Raw genomic sequence first — 26,290 nt, 5'->3', positions numbered from 1 at the left:
CGAGTACACGGTTCGATTTCACTCGGTAATATTCCGTCGGTCTTCCCGTGAAACAAATTAAAATAAAGTTCCAGCAGAAATTCGATGACTGGTATCTTTATTTAGATTTATTTAGATTTATTTAGATCTATCCGGTAATAAAAATTGTTTGTATCAGGATACAGGTTAATTTTTCTGTTTAGTTGATTTGTCGTAATGTGCCGCGATATTTCTGTTTCGAAATAGCCTTTGTCATACATGCGTAAAATCCGCAAGAAATTGAAGAGGGCGGTGAGCTATGGACGCGAAATTGATTTTTCCGAGAATGTACCGCGATCAATTTGTAGATACCGTAATCCACTTATGAGAACGTTATTTCCAGGGTTAATTGCGCGTATATCTATAAAAAGAGCGATAAAGTTGAATTGGATAAACTGCGTCCCGGCGTGCGAACACTTTCACGGGCCGCTGTATACTTGACGTAAACGCCTCGGAATTGAATTGGCGGACGTGTCTGCCCGTGCTTGCCTATTCTACTTACGGTTCCGCGGAATGCCGCTCGCCGGGGCCGGAATACGGCATTTACACAAGAAGCTTTTGTGTTCCCGTGGAAGTAGAAACAGCGAGCACTACTCGGACACGTTCTCTCTCTCCTCTGGTCTCTCTCGTTCTCATTCAAGTGGTCTCGCTCCGTTCGCACGGGGTTAAACGAACAAGCCACCGAAGGATTTCGTTCTACGGTTTTCTTTCCCTACGTTTTGTTTGTATTAGAATCGTGATTCAGTAGTCGACGTTCCGGGGAAAGATGTAGCCTCTTTTCTCTCTCTCTCTCTCTCTCTATCTCTCTGTGTTTAACGGGGTTAGCGAGTTAATTTAGGAGCGAGTTCACGGCTCCAGCACGAACGCGGAAAGAGAAACGAGTGGGTCCTCTCTCGCCTTCGACTTCGCTCCCCACGCGAAGAGAGATCCTCTCCTCCAATACCAATTTCGGGAACCCTGTCCCGGGATTCGCCGGAGAGACAAGGAAACAATTACCAGAAGCGTGTTACCCTAATCCGAAAATCCTGTTAGCCGCGATCCACCCGCCTCCTCGCACCCCCGGATTCTTTCCGAAGACAAACTTCGCCCTCGAATGCTCGCCGACAGGACACCCTCGCTAATTTGCTGGGCCTGCACAAATTTCCGACACTCCCAGCTGCATACCTTTTCTCCGTCGAACAAATAATCGAAAACCGTGTCCCTCGACTGCTCAGTTCACTTCCGCGTACATCAAAATGTCAGTTGCGAAACACTATTTTTCGCGACGCGTTCCGAAACGCTCAACAATTCCAGTTCTATGAAAAGTGAGATGGTACAAGCACTAAATCAACCAATAGCCGAACGAATAAACAAATGAATAAATCTGGTAGAGCGACACGACCAACAACGACGCGCGGGCACGGCCACTAAACAAACGAACAGACCAACCAACAAATGAATACACAAGCTGCTGGAATAATTGACGACCATAGAGAATCGGTAAAAATTGACCGCAACAGATTGTATCGTCGGTTTGAAAAGGAAAAAATTGTACATCACTTCCATGTGAAGTGACGTGTTTAATCAACAACGTAGCTCTCGTGTCCCGCCACGGTTTTCCGATATTACACGTGCGGGGAACAATGCCGGCACGCATTAGCGCGGCAATTAAACTATTGAATATAAAATCTGGAGCAGCGGGATTTCGTTGAAAGCTTCGGTAAAAATCGAGGAGCGGTGGATTATCGAAGGCGGCGATGCAAAGTCGAACGAGCACGTGAAAAGCGGTGCACCGAAGTAAATCTCGGGCAGCGGGGGTTACGTTGGACGGCGCACAGTTTGGTATTTGGCCTGAAAAAGTGGAAAAAAGTCGATTTCTTTTGCGTATGTCTTAAATTTCTGTTGTCCGCCGTAGAGAGTTAAAGGTCTGAAGAATAAAGCTGCAATCTTGTTTTTTCTATTTGTACACCCGTGAAGTACACTCCAATAATTCTGTAAGGTCTTTTACGATTACAAAACTTTATTGACGATTCTGTTATATTTCTGTGTGAAAAATTTTTTTTCAAAAAATTAAGGTAAACTTGATTTTCTAAATACTAAAATGTATTTTGGATTACATACTGTTGTGGCTGATCTTAAGACGAATCCAACGATATATAATATTAGGTTGGGGAAAGAGAAATCCATTATTTTTACGTTATCTCACGCAGAGAAATGATGGATTTCTTTTTCCCCAACGTAATATTATAACCTTGAGCCTATAAATAACGCTAAAATAGTTTTACCACTTTTTCAGGCCAAATACCCCACTGTGCGGCGAGCAGAGCGAGAAGAGTGCGGGACGGAGACCGTGGGTGTCCGGGCCAGGAATTTAGCGCACGAAAATCGACGGTCCAGGAGAAGGAAGCGGAAAGTCCAAGGGTAGAAAGAGAAGGGAGAGAGGGGCTCGAGTGCGACGATATCATTTCGCGAGTGTTCCAACACCGGTCCCCCGTTTCCCAGCCCCGTTTCTCTTTCTGCTTCCGCAACGCTCTCGAGTTACCGCAGCGGTTAATTAACCCGTCCGAGTAGGACCGCTGCAGCTGACCGTTCCGTGATCTTCATCGGGTGGTTTAAGGGCATCGAATAAATTGTTGCTAGGCGTTCCGCGCCGTTCCGCGCCCGTTCCCCCGGCTCTAATTCCTCGAAACTATGCTCGAAACGGCGGAAATTGAAAATCGCGTCGAATCGTTTCGCGGCGCGGTCGGCGCGAATCGACGAGAGGATTGCGAGCGTTAAAGAGGCCGGAGAGGAGAAGAGAAAGGGCGAGGGAGAGTCGAAGGGAGAAAAGTTCCGGCGAGTAATGGCTTTCAAGTGCGCGAGACCGTTCTTCGCCGCTGTGTCGTTCTCCAGATTTCCCCTGTCATCCGCGCTGAAAGGGCGCGCGCGATTCCGAACGCTCCATTTTTTTCCCTTTCTCCTCTCGCTCTCCTTTTCTCTACCGGTCCACCTCTCCCGCTTCCTAGCATGAATCGCGGTCGAGATCATTACACGGTATCACACCGGCCGAGGCACCTTCCAGTCGATATAGGGGTAGTTCGGGGTTGCAGAGATTCGGTTGGCGCCGGCGCTAAGCCAGCATTCTCTCCCCGCCACGCCGGGGCCGACCACACCGGGATTTGCATCCAACCCGTTTGTCTTTTCTTCGCCGAATTAGTATGGATTTAATGGCAGCCGGAGAGAATGGGGCCGAATCGCGGAACGATTTTAATTAGCTGCCTCGACGCTGCGAGCGACGTGCGGTTATGAGAGAAATTAAAACGATGGATCATGCTGGCTCGGTTCCGCACTGGGAAACGGATCTGTAAGAATTGAGGGTGCTGGAAAAATCGCCGCACCGTGCTCTGGACGCCGCACAGTGGTCGATTTACTCCAAAACGTGGCCAAAAATTAAAAAAATGAACTTTCAAATCAAGAGTTTCGTATGCGTGGGTTGGCTACCCTGATAGTTGGGCTATTGGATGGTTAATGGGGAAAGGGCCTAACCTTCCCACTTGAGCGAGAAATTCAACCTGAAAGTGACCATCGTTGAAGTAGCAGCTACGCACAGTAAATTGTTGAGCGAGAAAAGTGTCCAGAAGTGAATATATTTGTTATATTCTAGTAATGTTTATTCTACAATGTGGAGGGTGTCCCTGGAGGTAAGTAAATCATGTTTATACATTATATGAAATGTAAGTAACAATGGATAATGTAATATATAAAATATAACAAAATTTTTCATACGGAAATTTTGGAAAACTAGGAAAATAGTTATGATTTTAAGCGATTTTGAGCATGTGACTTACTTGTAAGTTTATTAGTATATATAATAGTATATACTAAGTATTAGTATATACTAATAATGTATACTACTTAATAGTATATACTACTATATACTATATACTACTATATACTAGTATATACTACTATAATAGTTACGACAATTTTTGTAATGTACTGCATGGGCTGGAAACCCGCTTTTTGTGATCTAAACTATTGTAGCCTTATTTCAAGGTTCAAAGTAATATTATTATAGTTCGTTTAATTCGTCTCGATACCAGCTACAATATTATGAAGTAAAAAATATATGTTAACATTTAAAAAATTGAAGTGACCTTCATTTTTTAGTATTAAAATTATTCGTTTTATATTAAGTATTAATATGAATTTGGCAGTGACAGAAAATGTAGATACAACAAATGACGATTCTGACTATTCAGATTTCTTCTTCTATAATTTAATAATTAGTCGGCTACTTGTATGTTTTATATAATTTGATATTAGATTCATATTTAACAAGATAAAAAATGTTGAGATATCAAGTTTCAGCTGTATTTAATACTTTCTGACTACGTACATTTGCCATATTGGTCCCGCTATTTTGTTTTCTGTTCTTTTAATTTCAAATTCATAATTAAAGACTTCAGGAACCTCAAAATACCAAGTCTTGTCCCATTCTGACAGTTTTCATAGGTTCAATCTCCATTTTACAGCCGCCATTTTACGATTTTTGGCCACGTTTTGGAGCAAATCGACCACTGTGCGCCGCGTTCATTATAGCACCTGGCCCTGTGTTCTCGTAGGATCGTGTTTTCGAGAAAATTTAGGTCAAACTGCAAGAGATTGTTCGAGTGCGGTCAAGTAGAAACGCTGTGTAGTGGTCAGACAAGCTGGACTATATCTGCGGGTACTGGTAACTGTGGGATTTTATAAGCATTTACAAAGGCGAGATACAAGACCAGTAAAGTTGAAATACGAATTCCGTCGGTATAAGTGCAAATTGAAAAATTATTAGTTAAGAGAAAATCAAATGAAGAACTTGCAACTTTTCCGTGATGTTTCTTTCAGATTTTACAATAGGATGCATTTCATCAAATACTGCAACTGCGTCTTGTCCCCAGACAGAAAAAGATCAGTTCCCCGGAAAAAATCTCATTCCACGTATTTAGCACAGTTTTTTCCCCGACGGGATCGGTCCACGGGGGTGAAGTACCGGCGTGCTCCGTACATCGAGGGTGAGAACGATGTCCGAGTTATTTCGGAGTTAATTACTGGGGCACGGAACGGTGTCGGGTCAAGCGCGGCGCGATAATCGCGGATGAAATTGTATTATGCGTAATTAGCTGTACAACTATTTAAAGCGGGCGGGCGAGGACGGACGGACGGCGGGGAGAAAGCGAGAGCCGGAGGAAAATACTCGCTTTTTAATCCACGTTTATACGCGTCCCCCGGCAGCCTGCAAATCCCCTGAAAATCCTGTTTCCTCGAGGCAAGCGCGCGCGCCACGAAAAACCGACGAGCAAGAACATAGCGGAGTGGGGGCGGAGGGAAACACCGAACGTGTATCCCGCGATGGCGGTTTTCAACGACGCGATACACACGCGGGTGCTGTTCTGGAGAGATCATTACGATATCGCCTGGTTGCCCGGAGAGAGTTGCTTTGCTCTCTCTCTGTCGGTATCGTAGTCGAAGCCGAGGAAGCTACGTGTTCGGTTAGCGCCGGCGCTAAGCTTCTCCTCGTCAGCTTTGAACCTGGACGTTTGCATTTCACGCTACCGCCCTGGTCCGACGAAGACCGGGCTAGCAGAGGGGTTAACAGGAGAGACGGAGAGTGGCAGAGAAAGATAGGGAAAGAGAGGGAGGACCAAGTTTAAGAAAATGAAGGGAGAAAGGGAGGAAAGATCGAGAGGGTGGAATAAGCAAGACACTGTGACGTGTATACACGGAAAGAAACAGAGAAAGCTACGTGGGTGGGGAGAGCTAGAGAGAGAGAGAGAGACGGAAGGGCGTGCGGAGGGTGATACAGCCAGGGGGTGAGACACAGAGGGAGGCAGAGGGATAGAGAGCAGCCCGAGGCCATCGCTAACGACGCCATTGTCACCGGCCTGGCCATTGTGCGAAGCGTCCTGTACGAAACGCCGATTCCTAGCTGCGATCGCGCGACTCTCTCTCTCTTTCTCACTCTCTCTCTCTCTCTTGCTTTGTGTATATATTACGGCGCCAGAATAAAACACAAATCATTCCGTCATCGGCGAGGCGGAATCGATACGCGCTGAAAAATCTTCCACGGTTCCTCACGTACGAGGAAATGGTGCAGGATTTTTAATCGGCTGCAAAAAGGACTCGGAGACCTCGAAAATTATTTGTATTTTACTTTTTGATTCATATTGAAATTTAATTAATAGTATTGCAATAAACCTGACCGGTGGCGTGAACGTCTAGGACAACGAACAAACAATTTTGAAGCTGGAGAACTGAGGTTGTCCCGCGGTTTTGAGCGAGAGTGTATTTTAACGAGGTAACGGAGAGGGAGAGTACTCGCGTGGTAAAAAGGGCGAACCGCGAGGAATAAAATTAATTCGTCGAAGAGGGATGATAAAGGAAATTACAGTTTTAATGAAAGACCGCGTAAAGTCGCGTAGAATATGGATAGTACGGGGCGCGAGCGAGTGAACGCGAAAATTTGAATGAAAAACGTCGTCGCTTTATTTATTAATCCAGAGAGTCCCGGTGAGCGGGTTCTATGGCGAATATTAATTCGGAATTCCGCTGGCGGATATAAGCTCGAAGCCACTTCACGGCCGCGGAATATTATTTAATGGCCGAGCCGAACAGTTGTCCCGAGAGCTGGCCCCGTTTAAAATAAACTTTCGACTTTATTCCAGGCCGGGATCGATTGTTTCCCGCCTCTCTCCTCGAGTTCCCAGTTCCTAGGCTTCTCTCTCTCTCTCTCTCCCTCTCTCTGTCGAGGAGGAATCGTCTCGACGGCGGAGAACAATTTCGGAGCGGAGTTCACGGAATTCCGGCAAGAATCCCGTCCGGCCTTTCGAATACGGACCAAGACCGATCAGCCGCGTCCAAACTTTCGGCCCGCTCGATATATTTATACGACAAAAAAGAGATTAATGGGCCACGGGGCAAATTCCCCGGAAGCAGTACACGTGCCAGAGGAGGAGACAAATCTCCCGTCTTTCCAACTTTTCCATTGTGCGGTCGATTTTACGCGGACTCTTCCCGCTACGCTCCATCGACCTCTGCTCGCAGGTACAGCAGCTTTTTCAGGACCGAATACGGACGCAAACCGAACTGGGGTCTGACTTTCAAATATTTGACACTCTACAAATGATTAAATAACATAAATTTTCAAAGGCTTACATTTTTAAATACACTAGTTTCCAACGAAATTAAATTTCCGAATCGATGAATGCGCGAGCATTTAAATTTGCACATTCAGCAAGCGTAAATCTCCAGACGTGGATATTTATATTTCCAGGCATTACACTGTCTAAATTTTCAAATGAAAATGTCCTCGGTTTCCCCGGGGGGATTTAAATTTGAATTCTTCGTGGAAGTATCGGGTGGAACCTTGAGGTAGGTGTTATTGTGAACGCGGCTGAATCCGCGTCACTGGCTGAAGGGAGACGCAGCTGAAAGGTAGGAGAGATGACAAGTTCTCGTTTTGCTTCTCCTCCACAATGCGATTGAATCGATGTGGCTCGGATACAAGCTGTCTACGCGGTGTGAATATTTAATGAATGTAACCGTTAATGAGGCACGGTCATATTAGTATTAATTAACGGTGGGCCGCCTCGTCGCGCGTTTTCCATCGCACAGAGAAAAGAATTTCGATGAAAAGAGCCTCCAAGATGAGGAGAGGATTCCCTCTCTGTCTCTCTCTCGATCTCTCGGTCTCTGATCGTTGAATACGCACAATATGTCCCGTTTCCTTATTAATTTGCGCGCACAGACGCGAAAATATGTCCTTTATTGTTACACCGGCGCAACAAACTCGCTCGAAAAGCAAAAACTCAGAGAAAAAATACATCTGCACGCCTGCGTTCGTGAAAAAATGAAGAATAGTGGGATCGATTTTTCATCAGACCGATCCCCGAGAGCCGGCTAATTATCGCGTTGCTGGAGCATCGACGAAACAGCGTGTGGCCCCTCGGTTGCAATTTTCTACAGGGTCGAGAGAACGGGACCGGTGAAACGGGACAGCCAACGAATTGCAAGCAACAAATAACGTTCGCCGTGAAAGATTACCCTCTTTGACGTTCAAGGCGGCGCGTCCCGAACGGAGGGATTTAATGGGATCGAGAATGAAGATATCTTTGTACGCTGTGAAAGGCTTTGAATGTGTTGATAGGTTAACAGGATTAAGCCGGGCTCCACTGTGACCCCGCAAAGCACACTTCGCGGACCGACGACCGAAAATTTCAACCGAAAACCCGCGAACAGCGAGCCACGCTCTTGCTGCGATCATTACCAGCATAATACATTAATTATCTGCCATGTTATCAATAGACTGCGTATCTCCAAGCAAAACACAAATTTTCTGCATTAATTCTGAAGTACTCGAACGAATCAAAAATTTTATTCTTCAGTAATTTCAATAAGTTGACGATGCTTAGACTGCGGATTTTATGCATTTGTGACAAAAATGGGTACGTACAATTCCAAACAGCGGAGGTATTAAAAAGATTGAAGGCCACCAGTGTATTAGTTTCACCTTAACAAGATCATCAAAAGAAGAATGAAATTTTTATTTGGCTCCTGTGTCTTGCAATCAATGGAAACAATTTTTTATTTTGCATAAAGATCCGCAGTCTAATGATACATCGAAAGTCTTAAATTCTTTTTATGTTCCATCTACTTATGTTTATTATAAATCCATTAGTTAAATTATCTACGAAATGAAATTCTTCCAAAGGGAGTACACAGGAATGCGCAGTCTAGAATGTGCGTACGACGAGTTCGATTTCGAGACAAAAGGCGTCTGGCGTTCCGGTCGTGAGCAGTGTTTACAACATCAGTCGGCGAGCGGATATTTCTCCAGGTACGCGATAATAATATCGGGAAATCTGGAGCGGCGTCGACCTTCGACCATCGCACGAAATATTTGTTTTGAAACCGGTGGTTCTCTCTTGTCGACGTTTGACCCAGTTCGCGCCCGCTAAATGGACGTATCGTCGTCGTCGACGGCCCGATAGCGAGCGGTGTGCTGTTAACGGACGTTGTTGGAGAGAGAGAGTGCTCTCCGCTCTCCACGCCAGACAATTTCATTCAGCGAAAATATTCATTTACTCGACTTCCTGTCGCAGCTGGCGAATATTCTATCGCGGACGGAACATGCGCGCGCGTTAATCCCGCGAGCTGTGCTGCTGCTGCTGCTGCTGCTCTCTCCCGTCCGACCAAACCGCGTCCATTCGACGTTATTTAACGACCAGTTGTTCTCCCCAGCAAAGCAAGAAATACCATTTCTGTCCGGTTAAATTGCGCCCGATAAAACACAGACCCGTCTTTGTCCGGCCCCGACCCCCTCGGTTCATTGTTCGACAATTGGAAAGCAACCCCGGAGAGGAAACAACCGAGAAAAGATGCCGTTGCTGCTGCCTCGTGCGCGCGATCCTTAGCCCTCGGATCCCAATGGAATTCATCTCGCTCGCTCGATCTCGAGTTCGCCTTGTAATTTTCATTTGTAGAAGAGAGGCAAACCTGCCCTTTCGATCAGCCGAGAAAGATTCCGCCCCGCTTGTAATTTCTGCGCGAGCAACGCTGATAAATAATTCATCCTTGTAATTCTAATTCGGTACAGGAGAAAGCAGAATTTACACAGAGAAAGATTTACGAGCTCCATCCGGAGGTGCTCGAATAATTTTAATACATTATCCACTGGCAATTACCGGCGTTTTTTAGTAGATTTCGTAATAGTAATGGCGAAATTAATTTGGAGGAAGTAAGATTCGCTGTATCCGAGGATCTGATAAATAATTCATTATCAGAGAAGGGAAAATTTAATTTAGTATTACTGTGATCGACTATCGATTGCTTTTAATAGCCTTAGCTACTTCAAATCGACAAGTTCTAGGCTTTCAAGATATCTAAATATTCTAGTATACCTATCGAAGTCCCTAATATGTAATCGTTGTAACGCTATAAATATTCGAAAAAAAGAAGTTCATGTAATCTAATTAGTTTTCGCGAGACTACTATTCAAGTCAAGATTTCCCTTCTGATGTAGCACAGCGGGTCGGAAGCCTATTAATAATGAAATGTTAATTTGGATAGTAAGAGGTTTACTGCTAGGCAGCAAGAGCTTCTCTACAGCAATTTGTAGCTCGTAAAAATAGCGGAGCTCTCCGGCGCTCTGCATTTTTAATTGTGACCGAAATGAAGGGCCGGCTCGTTCGAAATTGCGATTCGAAGTTCGTATTGAAAAATCGTCAGTGAATAATGGGATTTCGGGCAGTCGAGTGGTTAAAATGCTAGAGGAGCTCCTCCGGACGATTTCGAATGAGCGCGGGGGGGTTGTGTCCGTCTCTGTCCCGCGACCGGCGAAATAAAACAATGCAATCAGCGCGGACCAAATTGCGCAACGTTTCAATGGCCCTCGACGACAGCGGTAATTTCAATGCGAGTTTTCCAATTTCAATCGGCAATCAAATATACCGAATCCCTGTTATTAGCTTCGATATCGGTAAATTTAACAGCAAATATGGACAACCCGTGTGTGCGAGAGAGCTGCTGGTCCCGAGGTTCGGGGGTGGGGAGAGGGGTGGCACGTCGAGCTGTTCCGACTGTTACCAGTGCTATTAATTAATCCATGCCGAGTTACTTCTGATTAATTGGAGCGAGACAACTTGACGCGCCAACAGATCTAATTAAATATATAAATTGGAACGTTGAAGTGCGCTCGGGGGAGCGAGACCCAGAGAGAGAGAGTGCGAGTGAGAGAAAGAGAGAGAGAGGTGTCTGCAGAGGCTCGACACTCGTGCGTTATTCCGCCGGTAACGACGGATCTCGCGGGGAATTACGGCGGAATCGAAGACGAAAGTGGTCGTGCGGTGTCGGTGTGTGCGAACGCGAGTCGCCGAGTATGAGTGGAGAATGCGGGGGAGGCCGCGATGGACGTCAGTCCTGCTAGTCGGCGACCCGGCGAGTATCTACGCACGTCTTTTACAGTGGCAGCCACGGTCCAGCTCAATCGATCAATCAATAACCCTCGTCGGGCTTCGATAAGCCCGGTTTACCGAGCAAAATCTGCCGCGCTTACTATTCCGCCTGCTAACATTCTACAAACTAGCCACCCCCGAGACAGAACCCAACCGGAACAACCCTCTCGATTTTCCGATTTCTCCATACGCAACTTCTCCGATCTACCCGACAATTTTCGAACCGAGCACTTTTGATCCGACATAGAGAGACTCGTGAATGCGACCGACCACCGCGAAAAAAAGAAAATCACCCTTTCAGACACGTTCATCTTAAACTACTCGCGTTTCAGGTCGGTCATTGTGCGGCTTCCCTTCGGGCAGATCGCGCTCGAAGGTTATGTAAAAGGTAGCTCTGGTTGACGGGTACTTACCGTTGCGGGTAGCACAGAGGGAGACAGCAAATGCGAGAAGAAGAGAGAGAGAGAGAGAGAGACGTCCTGTCTCTCGCTTCCCAAAGGGGTCGAAAACACCTTGAATCTCTCTGGCGGCTGGGTTCTTCTGGTGGACGACGCAGCAGCGGCGACGGCAGGTAGAGAAGCCTTTTTTTGTTCTCGTGTGGACAAGAAGAGCACGGTGCGCCGTATGAGAGGACAAGGGTCCCGTGTGTGGCTCCGTGTGGGATTCTCGAGAACGATCGTCGCAACGACGTGACCGATACGCTTCTCTTGGACGAACTGAGCTCTCCCCCCCTCACGCCGCACTTATATAGCACCCCCACCCCTCTAACCTTCCCCTGAGCTTCCCTTCCACCGGTGCAACCCCTGCACGGTGCGCGGCGGCTTCGTGGGGATGGATCCTAGTGGTCCATCGAAGGCTTGTCGTCTTCCTTTCTCCCTCTCTCCTTCTCGACCGCCCCTTCCCCTCTCTCTCTTCTCGTCGAGCCCTCTCCGAAATTCTGCCTCTTGCTCGCTTCTGGCCTCTGCTCTCGCTTGTCCCTCTTTGGCTCTCCGTTTCTACTTTCCGCTCTTTCCATCCGCACAACTCTCTCTCTCTCTCTCCCTCCCTTCCATTCTCTGTCTCTTCTCTTTGTCGCGCCGTGTCCCAAATGACAATGTGTAAACTTCGTGCTCGAAACCCCGTGGCTCACCAGCCTAAGCTCTTCTCTAGCCCGTCGTCGTCGTCGTCGTCGTCGTCGTCGCCTGGCTCTCTCTTCGTCGCTCAGACCTAACGCGTCACGCCAGGAATGTCCCTCAGGGTCAGACCCGGCGAGAGCGAGCCGGGAAACGAGGAAAAGTCCGTCGGGAGAGCAACGGAGAGAGGACACCAGGCCACACACCGGCATCAGGCACAATAGAGAACCGACGCCACCGCACGCCCGGATTATCCGCGATAAATATTTACGCGCTCGCGGTGCTGCCCGCTCTCGCTCGCTTCGTTCATTGAAAAGCGCAGCGCTCGGTGCAAACGCACCAGAACACGCTCGTTCCCGCCTGCACTCGCCACGTCCGCTCCCGGGAGCTAGAGTTTTTTTTCGACGACTTTAGATTCCTCATCTTGTCCAGTGAGTTAGACCGTTAGTCTCAATACGATCGAAGTGCGACATAATGTAATAGACAGTTGAATGGTTAGGGCAGAATGTGAGGGAGTCGTATAGGATTAGGATTTGAGTGATCGAACCTCCTAGTTCTTCAGCTTGTCGAGTGAGTTAGGCTTTTTGCATCGATCTGACGCAAGTGTGAAACAATTTAATGAAAAGACGGATAGTTAGAGTCTCGCAAGTTCTTTCGTTCGAGGCAGAGAGTGACGCTATCTGTGAGTGTAGCTTTAGGATTTGTTAATGAAATATTGAGCTTCCCGGTTCCCCAACTTGTCGAGTTGTTTGGACCCCGTGCTTTATTCTAACGCGAGTATAATTTAAAATGTAATTTGGTAGGAAAACCAATGGATCTGTGGATCGAGTACTATTAAAAATATATTCAAAACAATTGCTGATTGAATAGAATCGAAGATTTTTATTCAAACCTAGAGTGTTAATGTAATAGAAACACGGATGGTTGCGTGTGGGTGATGCACGGGAAGAGACGCGTCGAATAGAGAGACAGCAGGTTCCGTAGATTGCGAGACAGCAAAGAAGAACGCTCGAAATTGGAGGGTTTTCGGTGTGTGTCGCGGGACCCGTCCGCGGTCAGATGCGTTTAAACGGTTTTTTAATATCGCGCGGCGGTTACACGGGTCCGCGAATGAGACGCGATTAAACGCGGGAATAACGATATCGTTCTTTTAAGATTACGCGCGCCGCTGGAAGGGTATATACGCGCGGCCGTGTACGACGCGACTCGTATCAAAAAGCGCGGGGACAAAGCGGCCCGTAATAAAGGGAGAAGAACAATACCGGAAAAATCAGCCGACTCGTGTTCTCGTCCCGTTTAGTCTCTCTCTCTCCCCCTCTGCTTCACCCCCGCGTGTATCCCTTTTGCGCGCGACTTGTACAGTTGCTTGTTCGCGTCCCGGCACACGCGAATGTCTAAATCGGTACAATAAAACCTGGCTCCCGGAATATCGGGCTTGTTCTCGTATTTTCTAATCAATTTCGATCTCCACGTTCTCTCTCTCTCTTGGAATGCGGGTGGAAATTGGCCGGAACACATTCGAAATCCTTGAGAACGATCCCAAGAGAGAGACTCTCCGGAGGTTCTCACGGGATACGAGAGCGTGCGACACATTTTCGTGGTTGTTGGTGTTTTTGCGTGGTTCCGGCGACTCTCGACCGAGGAGCATATGTGTGATCCATGTGCGGCCGACCACACATCATACACTTGACGCGCATAAATATCATTATCTCCAACAGGCCGCGTAACTCGATTTGGAGGCGGATCGAATTCCCTCCTCCAACGCTTCTGCTCTCCCTCTCGCTCCCTCTCCCTATTCCCATCTCTATCTCTCATGCGTTGCGGTGTCCTCTTTCCGCTCTCGCGGTGATGTCCACCTTAGCCGGTCCTCCTTTCGCTGAAGAGAGTACGCGCGACGGACAGCTCGCACACGCCCACGATGCTCCTTTTTGATTTATGCGCTGACTCCCCGAGCTTACCAAGTAGCGCGATAGACGGTGCGCTTGCGAGCCACCGGACAGGATTACTGGGACACCTAGTTTGACAGCGAACCCCTAGTCCATGGGGGTCGTCTCGCATCGACGCTGTTTGCCCCAGGAGCGCTCTCGATTGCCCCGGGAGCCGAGAGAGTACGCTGGTTCTCCTGCTCTCGTTTCGTAGACTCAATTTCCTGTATTGCTCCCTCTTTGTTGGTCAAACTTTCTGGATTCTCTGCAAAGTTCGCCCTAGACTTCCTAGATCCCCTAAAAGTCCAGCTTCGAAGACTGCGACGAGCTTTTTTCTCTCTATTCATTAGAACAGTTGATTTAGCAACTGCCGGCGCCCAGAATGCAAGCGGGAAAAAACCACCAGCTCCCTTTTTACAGGCTAAATTTCCTGGTACTCTGCAGGAATGTCTAGCAGCGAGCCAGAACTCCTGCTATTCATTAGAGCAGATGGATTCTAATTTGCAATGAGGATCCACGGTTAGCTGCCGGCTAGGCCAGAGTCCAGGCGGCTGGGTAAGAGCGGTTCGGATTGCCCCTGGGGGCAAAGTTTCGTGGGCAAAGGAGCCGCTCGATCTCGCAAGTTCGACGTCACTGACAGTAAACTATTCGTCTTGTTCTCAGCGTGCAAAGTGCTAACTAGGCGTGGTTTCGTGGCTCTCTTAATAGAACCGTGGCGGTGGCCCCATGGGGCAATCTCTGCTCTAGTTAGATCGCGGCCGATCAGCCAGCTGCGAGAGCGAGACAGAGATCCCCGGAAAGAGCTAAAGGAGACAGTTGAAGCGTCCGCGAGGGGATCAAGGTTCGGCGTTGGTGGCGTCGTCGGCGTCGGCGTCGGCCCCGCTGGATTCTCGTCAGGTAGATCGTGATAATCGAATCAACGATCCAGAAATCGTGTCGACGGTATCGTGTCAGGGCCGAGCCACCTGGAGTGACCCACCTGACCTCCGATGCACACAGGAACAGACCGGGACGCGCGCGCGCGAGCGAGCGAGCGCTCACCAAAAGATAAAGAGAAACAGCGAGAGGATACCGGAGAGAAGGGAGAGACGGGGTTAGAGACAAAGAGAAAGAGAGACAGAGACGAAGACCGGGGTATCGGCGAAGGGGGTAAGGAGAGGGATACGAAGGGAGACGGAGAGAGCAGTCGAGAGGAGTCAGGAGAGGGTCAAAATTCCCTGGTCGTCTCCCGTACACCCTAGGAATTCCTTGCTGCGGCGGCGATAGGGGTGCCCTGTCACCCCTTTCGCGGCTTTCCAGCCTCCCCCACCAATCGGTTCTCGATCCCCGTGGTGGGGGTTGTAGGGATGCTGTCGTCATGGAGACCCTTGGACCGGTGGGGATGAAGCATAGAGGGCCGACGGTGGCATTGATCGCTGCCTGCGCCCGTGGACCATCACAGTGTTGCCACGGATGTAGAAGGGGTGAATACAAACCCCCCACTCCCCTCGGTCTCGCGACGACGTGGACTCCTCTCACCGCACACGCATTATGGACTTCGTATTCGTACGGAAGCACGCGTCCAAGTATGGACTTACCGTGCTTATGCGCGGCTGGCGTGAATGATTCGCGACAAGAGACAGCTATACAGAGCTCCTCTCTCGCGTCGATCTATCAGCCGGCAACGCGCCGAGCGACGAACGTCGTCGTCATCGTCGTCGCTGCAGCGACTCGACGCGACGCGTTGTCTCTTTCCAGTGATCTTCCGCCGGCTCGGAGATCGTTCCCGACCGGCAGAGATCATTCGCGACAGCGAGCTGCGTGGCATTCACGATTGCCACTCAGCCCTCCATTGCGGCTCGCTCCGCGACCCCGCTCTACACGCCTCGTGAGCCACCGTTAAAGAGGAGCGCGTCAAACAACCGAGAACCCGAGGGAACCGAACACTGTCCGACTTCGATTTCGACGAGCTTTTGTACGATGCTGGTATACAAGCCCTTCACGCCGCCGTATACGAAATATCAGCCATTGTTACTTCGTCGTTTCTAAGATATTAAATCATTCAAGTTGCTTAGCTCGTAATGTATTCAGAATACAAGCTCTGATCACAGTGCAGCGCGATGATCGTCACCCAGAAGCCCCGGGTTCGAATCCCGTCGAGGATATATTTTTCGAGTCGGTGTCAGACGTGTCTAATTTTTGGCTATCACATTCGAGCTGGTTCGATGGGATAGAAAGAGGAAACGGCCGACATTACGCCCGGTTAAGGGTGGTTTTTAACGCTGCGGTAACCCCATTACGCGTGGCGCCACCCTCGCTCACCCCATGGACAGCGGGCAATAACGCCGCTGCTTGACGAAGATAAAGACAGCAGGGAATGCAACGAGACGTTTCTCAAGCGACCGCGGAACTGATCGATGACATACTTCGACCGCGTCTCGACAACCGGACGAGAGACATTTTTCAGATTTCATGTGTCTGCGATCCTCGTCCTAGTTGAATGGGCGAGAAGTAGCCGCGGCTTTTGAATTCTTTATCCGTCGCGCACTCGCCGTGATACTGACGTCGCGTCGGGCATCTCGCGCCGCGCCGGCGATTTAATCCGCGGCCGAATAATCGTGCGGGAATTTCGGCGTTCCGCGCCGATTCAGTTATGCAGAATCCAGTTATCCTGAAATTCACCGAATCATTTACCGGGCTGATTAACGCCAACGTTTTAATCTTCGTCCGGTCTCGCTCGAGCCATCGGCTGCCGATCTTCGAAATATTTCGAATGATTGCACGCGTGAATTTAGATACGCCTGTTTCTCTTTATCGTTTTCTGAAAATTTGAACCAGGAATCGTTTCGCAGCAATGTGCTGATTTTGTAGCACAGTGGCCGAATTTTATTTCGTAGAGTGTCCGGAGGATTGCGGTCGTGTCACCGTGTCGTTAATTTGACATCCACCAGCGTCCTTCTCGACAGATAAATTTTATTCCGGACGGTGTTCACCGGTTCCGCAGTTTCTCGGATGGCAGCCATTCGTTACAGGCCACATCCGAGCGAAGGAACACTCTTATTTCGACGACCGTAGACGAGAGCCAGTGCTGCTGTCTTTACATTCCCGGCACCTGTGCTATGGTCGACTGTTACACGAGATACAATTATTGCCGGTCGGATCGCGAAGTAACACGCGAGGTCCATTTTGAGGCACTGCCGACGGGCACGCACCAACTAACCAACTATGTCAATAATAAACGGCACGCATCGTTAAATCGATCGCTCGCCGATTATTGGCCATCCGGACGCGCCGAGAAGGGGGGAGTGTGTTCTGCTCGATCTCTCGCTCTCTCCCTCTCTCTTTCTCTTTTCGACAGGATTCTCGTCGATGTGCAACCACTTGCACGCCGATGACTTCATCCGCGGAGCGAAATCGGCTACCACGCTGGGGCATCGGGTTTTGCTTTTGCTAATTAAAAAATTCCACACGAAGTCAGATTTCCTCTCTCCCGTCGCGGCGGAGAACGCCCCTACGAGCAAATCCAATACCGCACGCCACCCCAACGGCCGAAGCCACCCCCGACATCCTACCCCAAGTCCTCGGGAAACGCGTATTTAATTCGTTCTACTAGGTCATCCCGTGTGCGATACAAGACAGGTCATTTTTTTCACCCCTTCTCGCGAGCACACGATGCTCTCCATGCACTTCGCCATGCGCAATTTCCGAGCACCATTTGCTTTGTTCGTTAAGAGATCGTCTTCAAGATCTCCTCACGGAAATTCTCGTCTTGACGACGCTCTTTTACGGAATAGGCGATGCGTCGTTGACTGTGCGATGATTCGTGGTAGATGTATTCATTCTTGTCACTTCAGATCGATATTCAATTATTATTACTGTGCTCTATTCTCTTCGATCAATTATGTCCATCTTACAGACCCTTAGAAAAATTATGCTAATAAATTAACACGTTCGCTACCAGCATTTGTTTCGTTCCTTACCTTCGTTGTTCGAAAGTTTTATTAAATGCAACGTACACAATTTTGAATGACTAAAACAGTTTTATTAACGCAGAAGAAAGTCGCAGATTCTCTGCAAATTATGCATTCTACTCAGTGTTGGGCAATAAATAAAGTCATTTAAATAAATAATTATTTAAAGAAAAATTTAAATAACAAGTTATTTGTTATTTGGATATTCAAATAAAAAGCAAAAATAATTGTTTATTATTTGAGCAAGTGTAAATAATAAATTATTTAAAATATAATAAAGTTAATTGTTATTTACAAATACAATTTTTCAATTATTATTTGTATTGACAAGTCCCGGACGGGCTCGTAAACTGACGGTATACCTGAAAAGGTTGCTATAGCAGACAAAAACCGCGCACGTGTTCATTGTATACAAACAAAATACAAGAAATAAGAGAAGACCAAAAACTATTTATTTGATTTCCACCTCAATCCAAATAATAAATAATCTTTTATTTGTAAATAAGAAATAATAAATACATCACTTTCGTAATTATTTAAATTACTTTTATTTAAATAAAAAGTGCATAACGAAGAGTGCATAAAATTAATTTGACTGTTTTTAAGTGAACTGTCAGATCATGGATGTCACATATTTGTGACGGTGGTAGCGAACATGTTAAGTACCTGATATAAATCTACCCGAAATTTCAACAGAAACAAGAAGAGCAACGTTTGCAGTTTGGAAAATGTTTCAAGCACCGATACCAGAAGGTTCACGGGTCACGTTCGACCCAGAGGCATCTACGGTCGCTGGCAAGTCGAAATAATTCGAAATTCAGACAGGATCGAGCTCGGAATCCGCGAGCGATCGCCGGGAATATTTTGATTCCATCAGGCTCCCGCAAACGTATCGAAAGATAGATAACCGTATAGCCCATCGACTAAGTAAACCACCCGGGAGCCAGAGATCCGCGTGCGCGTTCTTTCTTCCTTCCGGCGGCGGGCAAAGGAAAAAAGATCGCGCGTTTCGAATTTCGTGCGCAATAAACCGTTCGCTCAGGAGTCGCAGGCACGCGTGGAACGCTTTTCGCGTTGCTCTGCCACGGGGGTAGCAGGGGGTTGCGTTTAAGGGGCGTGCGCCACGGCTACGCGGTACACGCACGCATTCTTCCCGAAACGAGCTGAACAGGCTCTGCTGCCAGTGTCTTCTCCTCTTGCTGGACAGCATTCGGAGAAGTTTATTGGTCGGTTCATTAACCCCAAACACTGCCATTTACTTTACAACCACAGGAATTAAAACTTCTCGTCCGGTTAGGTGCAATTCCCTGGTAGAAAGCTACGTGACAGTAGAACGATGTACGTGGACTCATTTTACAGCTCGAACCCTCTGTTTTACATAATTCATCTTTCTCAGATGATTTTGCATGGTGAAGTTGACCTACAATTTTTTTAGCCAATTCTTATGGAACAGAAGTTTAATAAAAGCGCCAAAAAAATCGCAGCTCAAGTTTTAAGGGCTTGTTGTAAAGGGGAGGCATGAATCTTCAAATTTACGGTGGTTTCAGTTTTCAAACAAATTTTCCTATGTTTCGAAAGAAGATCCAATTTGTAACAACGTCGGAAAGGGATTGCCTTCTGTTTTCAGGCGGCTGTATGATGCAAAATTTATTTTAGGAAAATGTGTACAACGGGATATGAAGGTAGAGGCTGTAGGCTTTAAAGTGAGCCCAGGTTCATCGTTATTCTATGTCTTACGTCAAGATCATAGCATCTTGAAATTGTCGGGATTGAAAGAAATTTTGTAAAGAAGATAGGGGATGCTTGCAGAGGATTGTTTGTAGGGCAAGGGGTTAAGCTGAAAAATGTGACTTTCCGCGGCTCGGGAAGGATCCCGGTGAGCGAGAAAGTAGTCGAGCGCAATCGCACCGCGTTAATTCGACGGAGCCGGTGGTTCCGCGGGAAGATCAACAGGAACTTGGTGAAAAAGTCAGCATTACCGGGGGATCAGCCCTCGGAATTAAGTTCGGGCATTGTTCGTCGGATTTCGTCGTGGAACGGCGGCGAAGTTGATGGCGTTTCGCGTCGTTCGCGGTATCGAGCGCGCTAAAACTCAATTATCCGTCGGATCGTCGCGTCGGTGGTGTCGGGGATTCAATTCGAAAGTATCGGGGCGCGGCGACCAACCATCTCTCTCTCTCTCTGGTCGCTCCGTGTAAAAAACAGGCAATTTCTGGGCGCGCAAGATCTACGGCGCGCGGTCTGATAGAGAGGCCGCGAACAATCGGACAGGTGTATCCGAACGGTGCGGATCGCGAGCGCGGCTCCTCGTTATCCGATATTAGCCGATCAATTTTCATGCGATCCAGCACACTTACCCGCTTTTCATTCGTCGGGAATCGCGTCCCTCATCGCCTGCACCATCCCTGTGTGCACACGCCGGTACACCTCGGTGTGCGGCGAGAATGAGAGAGCGCCGACTAAAAAAAAAAAAATAGAAGAGAGAGAAGAAGCAAAAAAATACGCGAAAGAGCGCGCGCGGGGAGAAAGGCGAGAGAGAGAGAGAGAAAACACTGGGGCTCTAGAGGAAGGAAGAAAAGAGAAGCAGAAAACAGAAGCATCGGGGCCGGCGTAGCTCCGGTCTCGATTGGAAATTACTCCCTTTCATCCTTTCACGGGGTGAAAGAGCAAGTAGGAAGAGCGACGCGCACGGCCCACGCCTATATATCCAGCTGCGGCTCGAATACATTTTTTTACTTTGCCCGTTAATGCGTCCCTCCTCGTGAATTTCGTTAGCTCGTCGAAACGCGCCAAGCTCGCACGCACGTCTATCATCGATACGGATTTAATTAAAAAATGTTTAACAAACTACGGCCGCGCCGCGGTGGCTCCTCCGCGGGAACCGCGTAAATATTGCCCGGCATTCCGCGGTTAATTTCCTTGACGTGCCGCGAGCGTTCCCGGCCGTTATTATCGCCCCGAAAAATAAAGATAAAACCCGGAGCCGGCCGCAGCCTACTCGGTCCACTATCCTTCTCCACCTACTCCTCCCCCCTCTGCATAATTGCACCGGACAAATTAAAAATTGCACAATCGTCCCTCGCGTCGTCGCCGGCCGGTCGTCTGCGTGGGACGGGGCCTGGGACGAGTCTCCCTACACGACGCCTTTTCCCCTCGCGCGGAAACAATTATTATTAGTAGCAGTTTTATCGGTGAAACGAACCGAAGCAGATGTGTATGCGCGTGGCGAATTATGACGTTTCCACAGAAGAGTCTCTTCACAGTCTAATTATATTTGTACACAATGGTAGAACGAACGAGTAGACGAAATGTTGCGGAGACGTATTGTACTCGCGAGTCGAGCGGATCTGGATCGAAGGGGTTTTGAGGGGCAAGAGATCGACAGAAGAGGATTTTTCGTTCGTCGCAGGTGTCGGGACAGCATTGAATTAGAGAGAGAATCGTGGCAGGGAGTGGAAACTTCGAACCTGGCGCACGTATGAATTATAACAGATTGCTAGCTATCTGAGGGAGCAGCGTAAGCGAATTAGGTGGTGCCTCCTCGCGCGACGAGGCCAAGGATAGTCGCGATGATGTCGCATCGTGACTGTGCCACGCCGAGCTGGCAAGAGTAACGCGTTTCACGCGGTGTGTGCTCTCTATTGAGTAACTAAGTTTCGTACCCCGGCAGTCAGGTTTGTCTGCCACCGACAACGGTGACAATACCGCAACAGTATCGTCTCCGCCATTGTGCGCCGATTAAATCTCCGAGACCGAGGAAGCGATATCTACCCGCGACCCGTTCCAGACCCGAGGTACCCTTCTGCTTCTTCCGTCGAACGGGAGAGAGAAAGGGTGGCCACCCTGTGCAACCATCCCCGTGGGGGGTGCGCCGAATTTCGTGCGACGAACGAAAACACCACGGGTGTATCGGTTAAAGAGCGACCGACGGAAACCTGTTCGCGGCTTATCGATAGTTTACGGACAACCGGGTCGGGCCTGTGTGTGTCCCACACCACCGCGAATAGTTCTGTAACTAAGTTTAATCCGTACAACGGAAGCGGCATTAACGCGCCCCTGCGCTCGCGCTCGCCCGCCCGCCCGCGCGCGCGCGCGAGAGAGCGAGCTCGTCGGCTACGCTCACCGTCACGCGTGTCATTTATTAACCATGCTATTCATCGAGTTACGAGTTCCCTCTCGTTAATGAAATATCGCGTAACGCTTACTGTCTCCCGCGATATCTACACCCGCGCGCGCTGCCAACCCTCGGGACACCTGCTGGCTTCGCTGTCTCAGGAAACTTACAATTTCTTAATCCCCGGAGACCATCCCTCCGTAACGTTAATCCTACCACCGTTGGTCAAACGACTGGTTCTGTATTTTCTATTAGATGAATTTTTATTGGAAGTTTCTTCGTAGTTTTCCGAAGTTTACCTCGTTGTTCGAGAACGTCCCAAGCGAAACGCCGATGCACGCGCGGCGTTCCAGATAAAATCGAGACACCATTTCGACGGATTAAACATCGAAAAGCGTTCTTTCATCTGGCGCTTTTGAGCTCGGCTCGACAGCGTCTTGCGATTTCGACCGCTCGGCTTAGAACGTCATTAAAAACACACGCGGCGATGCCGCCCGCGACTCAAAGATACTACTCTCAACCTTAATCTCTGTAAAAAGGACTGACAAACTTTCGTCGGCACTTTGCACCCGAAATCGGCGCGATTCCGAGCGAATTTTCTAGTCCCTCGATCTTCAATCCTCGCCGAAATTGGTGACAGACTTTGTCTATCGGTTTGCGAAAAAATGCAAACCCTTCGGAACAATCTAGTCCTCTGTTCCTAAGTCTTCATAGAGACTTAATTTATCATAACATCTACATGGTATATAAGCACATGTGAAGTGGCTATAGTGGACCGGCATGATTCATAATAGCCGCCAAATATTGATTTGAGAACTCATCGATCTCTTACAGTAGACTCAATAGCTTACAGTATTTTACAGACGCAAAATTTCTCTTGAAAATGGTCCACATTTGGATCGAAAGGTCGAGAATAATTTAAATTGCAAAATTGCTTAGCGAGTAACATTTGATCGAACCTGTGGCGCCGAAATCGATCATATACCGATCGACATAAAGGAAAATTCTTCATAGAGAATACCAATACTTTGTGAACGAGTCTGGCCAAAAATATGGCGATTCGAAGGAAATTTACAGCGAAGAAACCGAGAGAACGTGCATCGTGAAGCTGCAACTCGCGGTCGAAGAAAGTTATCTCGCGTCCTGTTTAATTCCTGGTGGTGGCGAGCGACGCATCGGCTCGTCGGGCGTGTGTGCGAGGAGTTTGCTTGGTGTTCGTGTATAGAAGGACGACGATAGGCTCGTCGGTGTTGGTGCACTGTCAGTGGTGCAGGCCCATTGTTCGTCAGACACAAAACAGTCGGCGTACAAAGTGGCTGCTGCGTTCGCTGCGGCGAAGGCGAAGCCGAGGAGAGCCGATGGGTGATGAGGGGGTGGGTGGAGGGTTGAGAGTGCGAGAGGGGAGGGCGGGAGGTAGCAAAGAGAGATAGAGGCGAAGAGAGAGAGAGAGAGAAAGAGAGAGAATCACAGAGCGGTATCAGAGAGTGGGTATTGTCTACAGAGCTAATCAAAACCAGCCCTTTCAACGGACCACTCTCTCCCCCCTCTCCCCGGTTCGGTCGCGAGTGCACACACGTGTACGCGTGTAGACACGCGGCCGAGGTGATCGTGTTCGTGACCGGTTGCAGGTAAATAAGAGTCGGCTTCGAGCTAAGTTTCTACGCGAGCGTGTACGAGGGATGAACGGGGGTGGGTGTACGCGGCGTGTACACACGCGAGGGGGTGGCTGGCAATAGGCTGCCGGAAGGACGGGATCCGTCGGAATATTTTCGCCGGCGAAGAGCTTAGCTTTTCCGCGCGCGAGTAATTTCACGGTCGACAAGTTCGCGGGGTGGATGAAAGGGTGGAAGGATGAAAGATCCACGGCCGAGGACAATGTCTCGGCGAGATAAAGGCCGCGAATGAATTTTTTTACCTTCCCCAACAGCGACGTGGGCGCACGTTGATGGGGTGTTCTACCCCCCGCGTAATTGTCGCTCGCGTGGGCACGCGGGACCACCCCCGCTCGCTGATCTCTCGCTATTAAATCATTCGCGATCCAGTTAACGCTCGATTAAAAACGGTCGCCGGAAGATTCGCATTTGATTACGGGCTGAAAGCTGTTACCGAGCCATGCGAGAGCTCGCAAGAACGATAGGAGAGATGAGAGAGACAGATAATGTTTCTAATTTCCGAAACGAACCGTAACCGCACGCGCCTCGCCGCGGAGAATCGTTTAGCCGAGACGTCGAATGCCTAACCGCCAGCTATCCTTCTTTCCCGGGCTGACTGCTGAAGCTGCGAATTGACTCGGCCCCGGATCCGCGGGTACCCTAGCCTAACGTCTCCGCAAACCCCCTTTAATTCCAACATACCATTATCATTATTCGCGTTATCGCGCACGGCGCTACCGTAACCACCGGAATTGCTACCTTTATTTTTCTTTTCACCGCCCTCGACGACGCTGCCGTACGTCATTCGGCGAATCCACTCTCGTTACGCCCGTCTTCGAGCTCTGGTCCAACGAATTAATTCGCCAGCGAGCAACCGGCACAGTTTTAGTTAAATATTCTCCCCTATGTCTTTCCACTGCAGCTCTTAATCTACTTATTCGCGGTGCATCAATTTGTACTTTGGTTCACTGGATCCATTTGGCAGAAGGATTCAACAAGTACCACACAAATGCGATCATCTCAATGTTCTTTTCATAACTGTAACGCGCAAGTGTTATTTCCTTAATCTTTCTTTTGCAAGCCCAACAATCGCGTTCACAATAAATTATCGCATCGGTTGCATAGCTCTAGTTCCATTGCGCTAATTTGCTGCCCGGTTCGCAGGATTAATTCTCTACCAGGGAGATTCCACGCGAGTATGGGATCGATCAAGCCGATCACGATCCGTGCTACAACAGTGAAGACGAAGGGTGTTCAAGGGAGAGACCGAGAGAGAGATAGAGAGAGAGGGAGAGTAGGAGGCAGAGGGTGTACATTTCATAAAGTTAGATGTGCCATTCGTATTTTCCAGGGACGACGGTGGTGGCGGCAGTGGCTCGGGCTCGGACGGTGGGGGTTGTATCTCTAACTCGAGCGCCTATAACATCCATATCTATATCCCATGTACCGGGTGTCCAATAAATCTATTACCCATCCCCGTGGGGCTGGAGCCGGCGGGTGCCATACGAACGAACGTACACGTACACATAGACAGCAGCCCAGACACACGTACAACACCACCGGCGTATAGACTGCATGAGGGATAGCTCGGATGCGCGTCTATCTCCGTTATGACTTCCAGCCGAGCGCCACGAAACCCGATCGCACCTTTTTCCACGCGACCGTGCTTGCCTGCCTTTTCTTCTACTCCTCCATCTTTCTTCCGACGGCCGTGGGACACACCAAACAACTTTTCCGTTCTCCAGTTCAACGTCTTCCCCCCCAGCCACCGAAGGGAACCGTGGGCCGACCATTATGATTTTCATTATAGTTTGGAACTCCCTGTAATTCTACAATGCTGCACGTGCCTTCCGAAGGGTCCACTTTCAAAGATGAAGTCATCATTAACGAATAATTCAATACAAATGGTTGAGAATTAATGTTTTGTGGGTCTGTCGAGGAGCGGGAGCCGCGAAGCCACTTTGAACAGTAAGAGCAAAGTAGAGAATATTGTTTGATTGGATATGAAGTAGGGATGCCGATTATTTTCAAAAAGATCGATTTTTCTGAATCGATTATAATCGGAGATTATAATCAAGAATCGATCCACTAAAAAATCGTTTTCAAAATAATCGATGTTTTGAATAATCCATTTTTTTTATGAATGATAAAAAAAAACGAAAATCAAAATTGTGTTGGACTCTTTTATTAAAGAAATAAAGTAATAATTATTAGACACTGCGGATCTTTATGCATTTATAGCAAAATTGAGTATATGAAAATCGAAGAAGTTGAAAAATTTATTACGTACTTGTTTCGCGCATTCGTTCCGCGTCAGCCAATGGTCGCGTGGTCGGCCGAGTGCGAGTAGGAAATTAGCCAATGAACGAGTTCCTTTAGAATCATTATGCGCAGTAGAGTTGTCGCGTTTTAGGAACATTTATATAGTTACTTTTGATGCTAGATGAATCTCTTTATACAGTCTCCACAGTAAACACTCCACGGTGTCCACGTACAATCGTACAATTTGCCATAAAAATCGATTATTCTAACAATTTTAGAATCGATTATTTGTAAAAATTGGATAT

The 26,290-nt window shown here is 48.3% G+C and overlaps 1 protein-coding gene across 1 annotated transcript in view; it reads right to left on the bottom strand.

Annotated features, from left to right (window-relative positions):
• Positions 1 to 11,985, bottom strand: part of LOC143211144 (uncharacterized) — an 81,154-nt gene extending 69,169 nt beyond the window's left edge. The window contains exons 1-2 of the mRNA XM_076428604.1: positions 11,912 to 11,985; positions 11,384 to 11,791 (exon numbers count right to left, since the gene is read on the bottom strand). Coding sequence (XP_076284719.1) covers positions 11,384 to 11,791; positions 11,912 to 11,985 — 482 coding nt within the window. The remainder of the gene's footprint in view (positions 1 to 11,383; positions 11,792 to 11,911) is intronic.
• Between the last annotated feature and the right edge of the window lie 14,305 nt (positions 11,986 to 26,290).

This window comes from Lasioglossum baleicum, chromosome 8, assembly GCF_051020765.1.
Source record: "Lasioglossum baleicum chromosome 8, iyLasBale1, whole genome shotgun sequence".
In the NCBI taxonomy this organism is placed as follows: Eukaryota; Metazoa; Arthropoda; class Insecta; order Hymenoptera; family Halictidae; genus Lasioglossum; species Lasioglossum baleicum.
The sequence above is the reverse complement of the archived record's forward strand: the minus strand, read 5'-3'. Positions and strand labels throughout refer to the sequence as shown.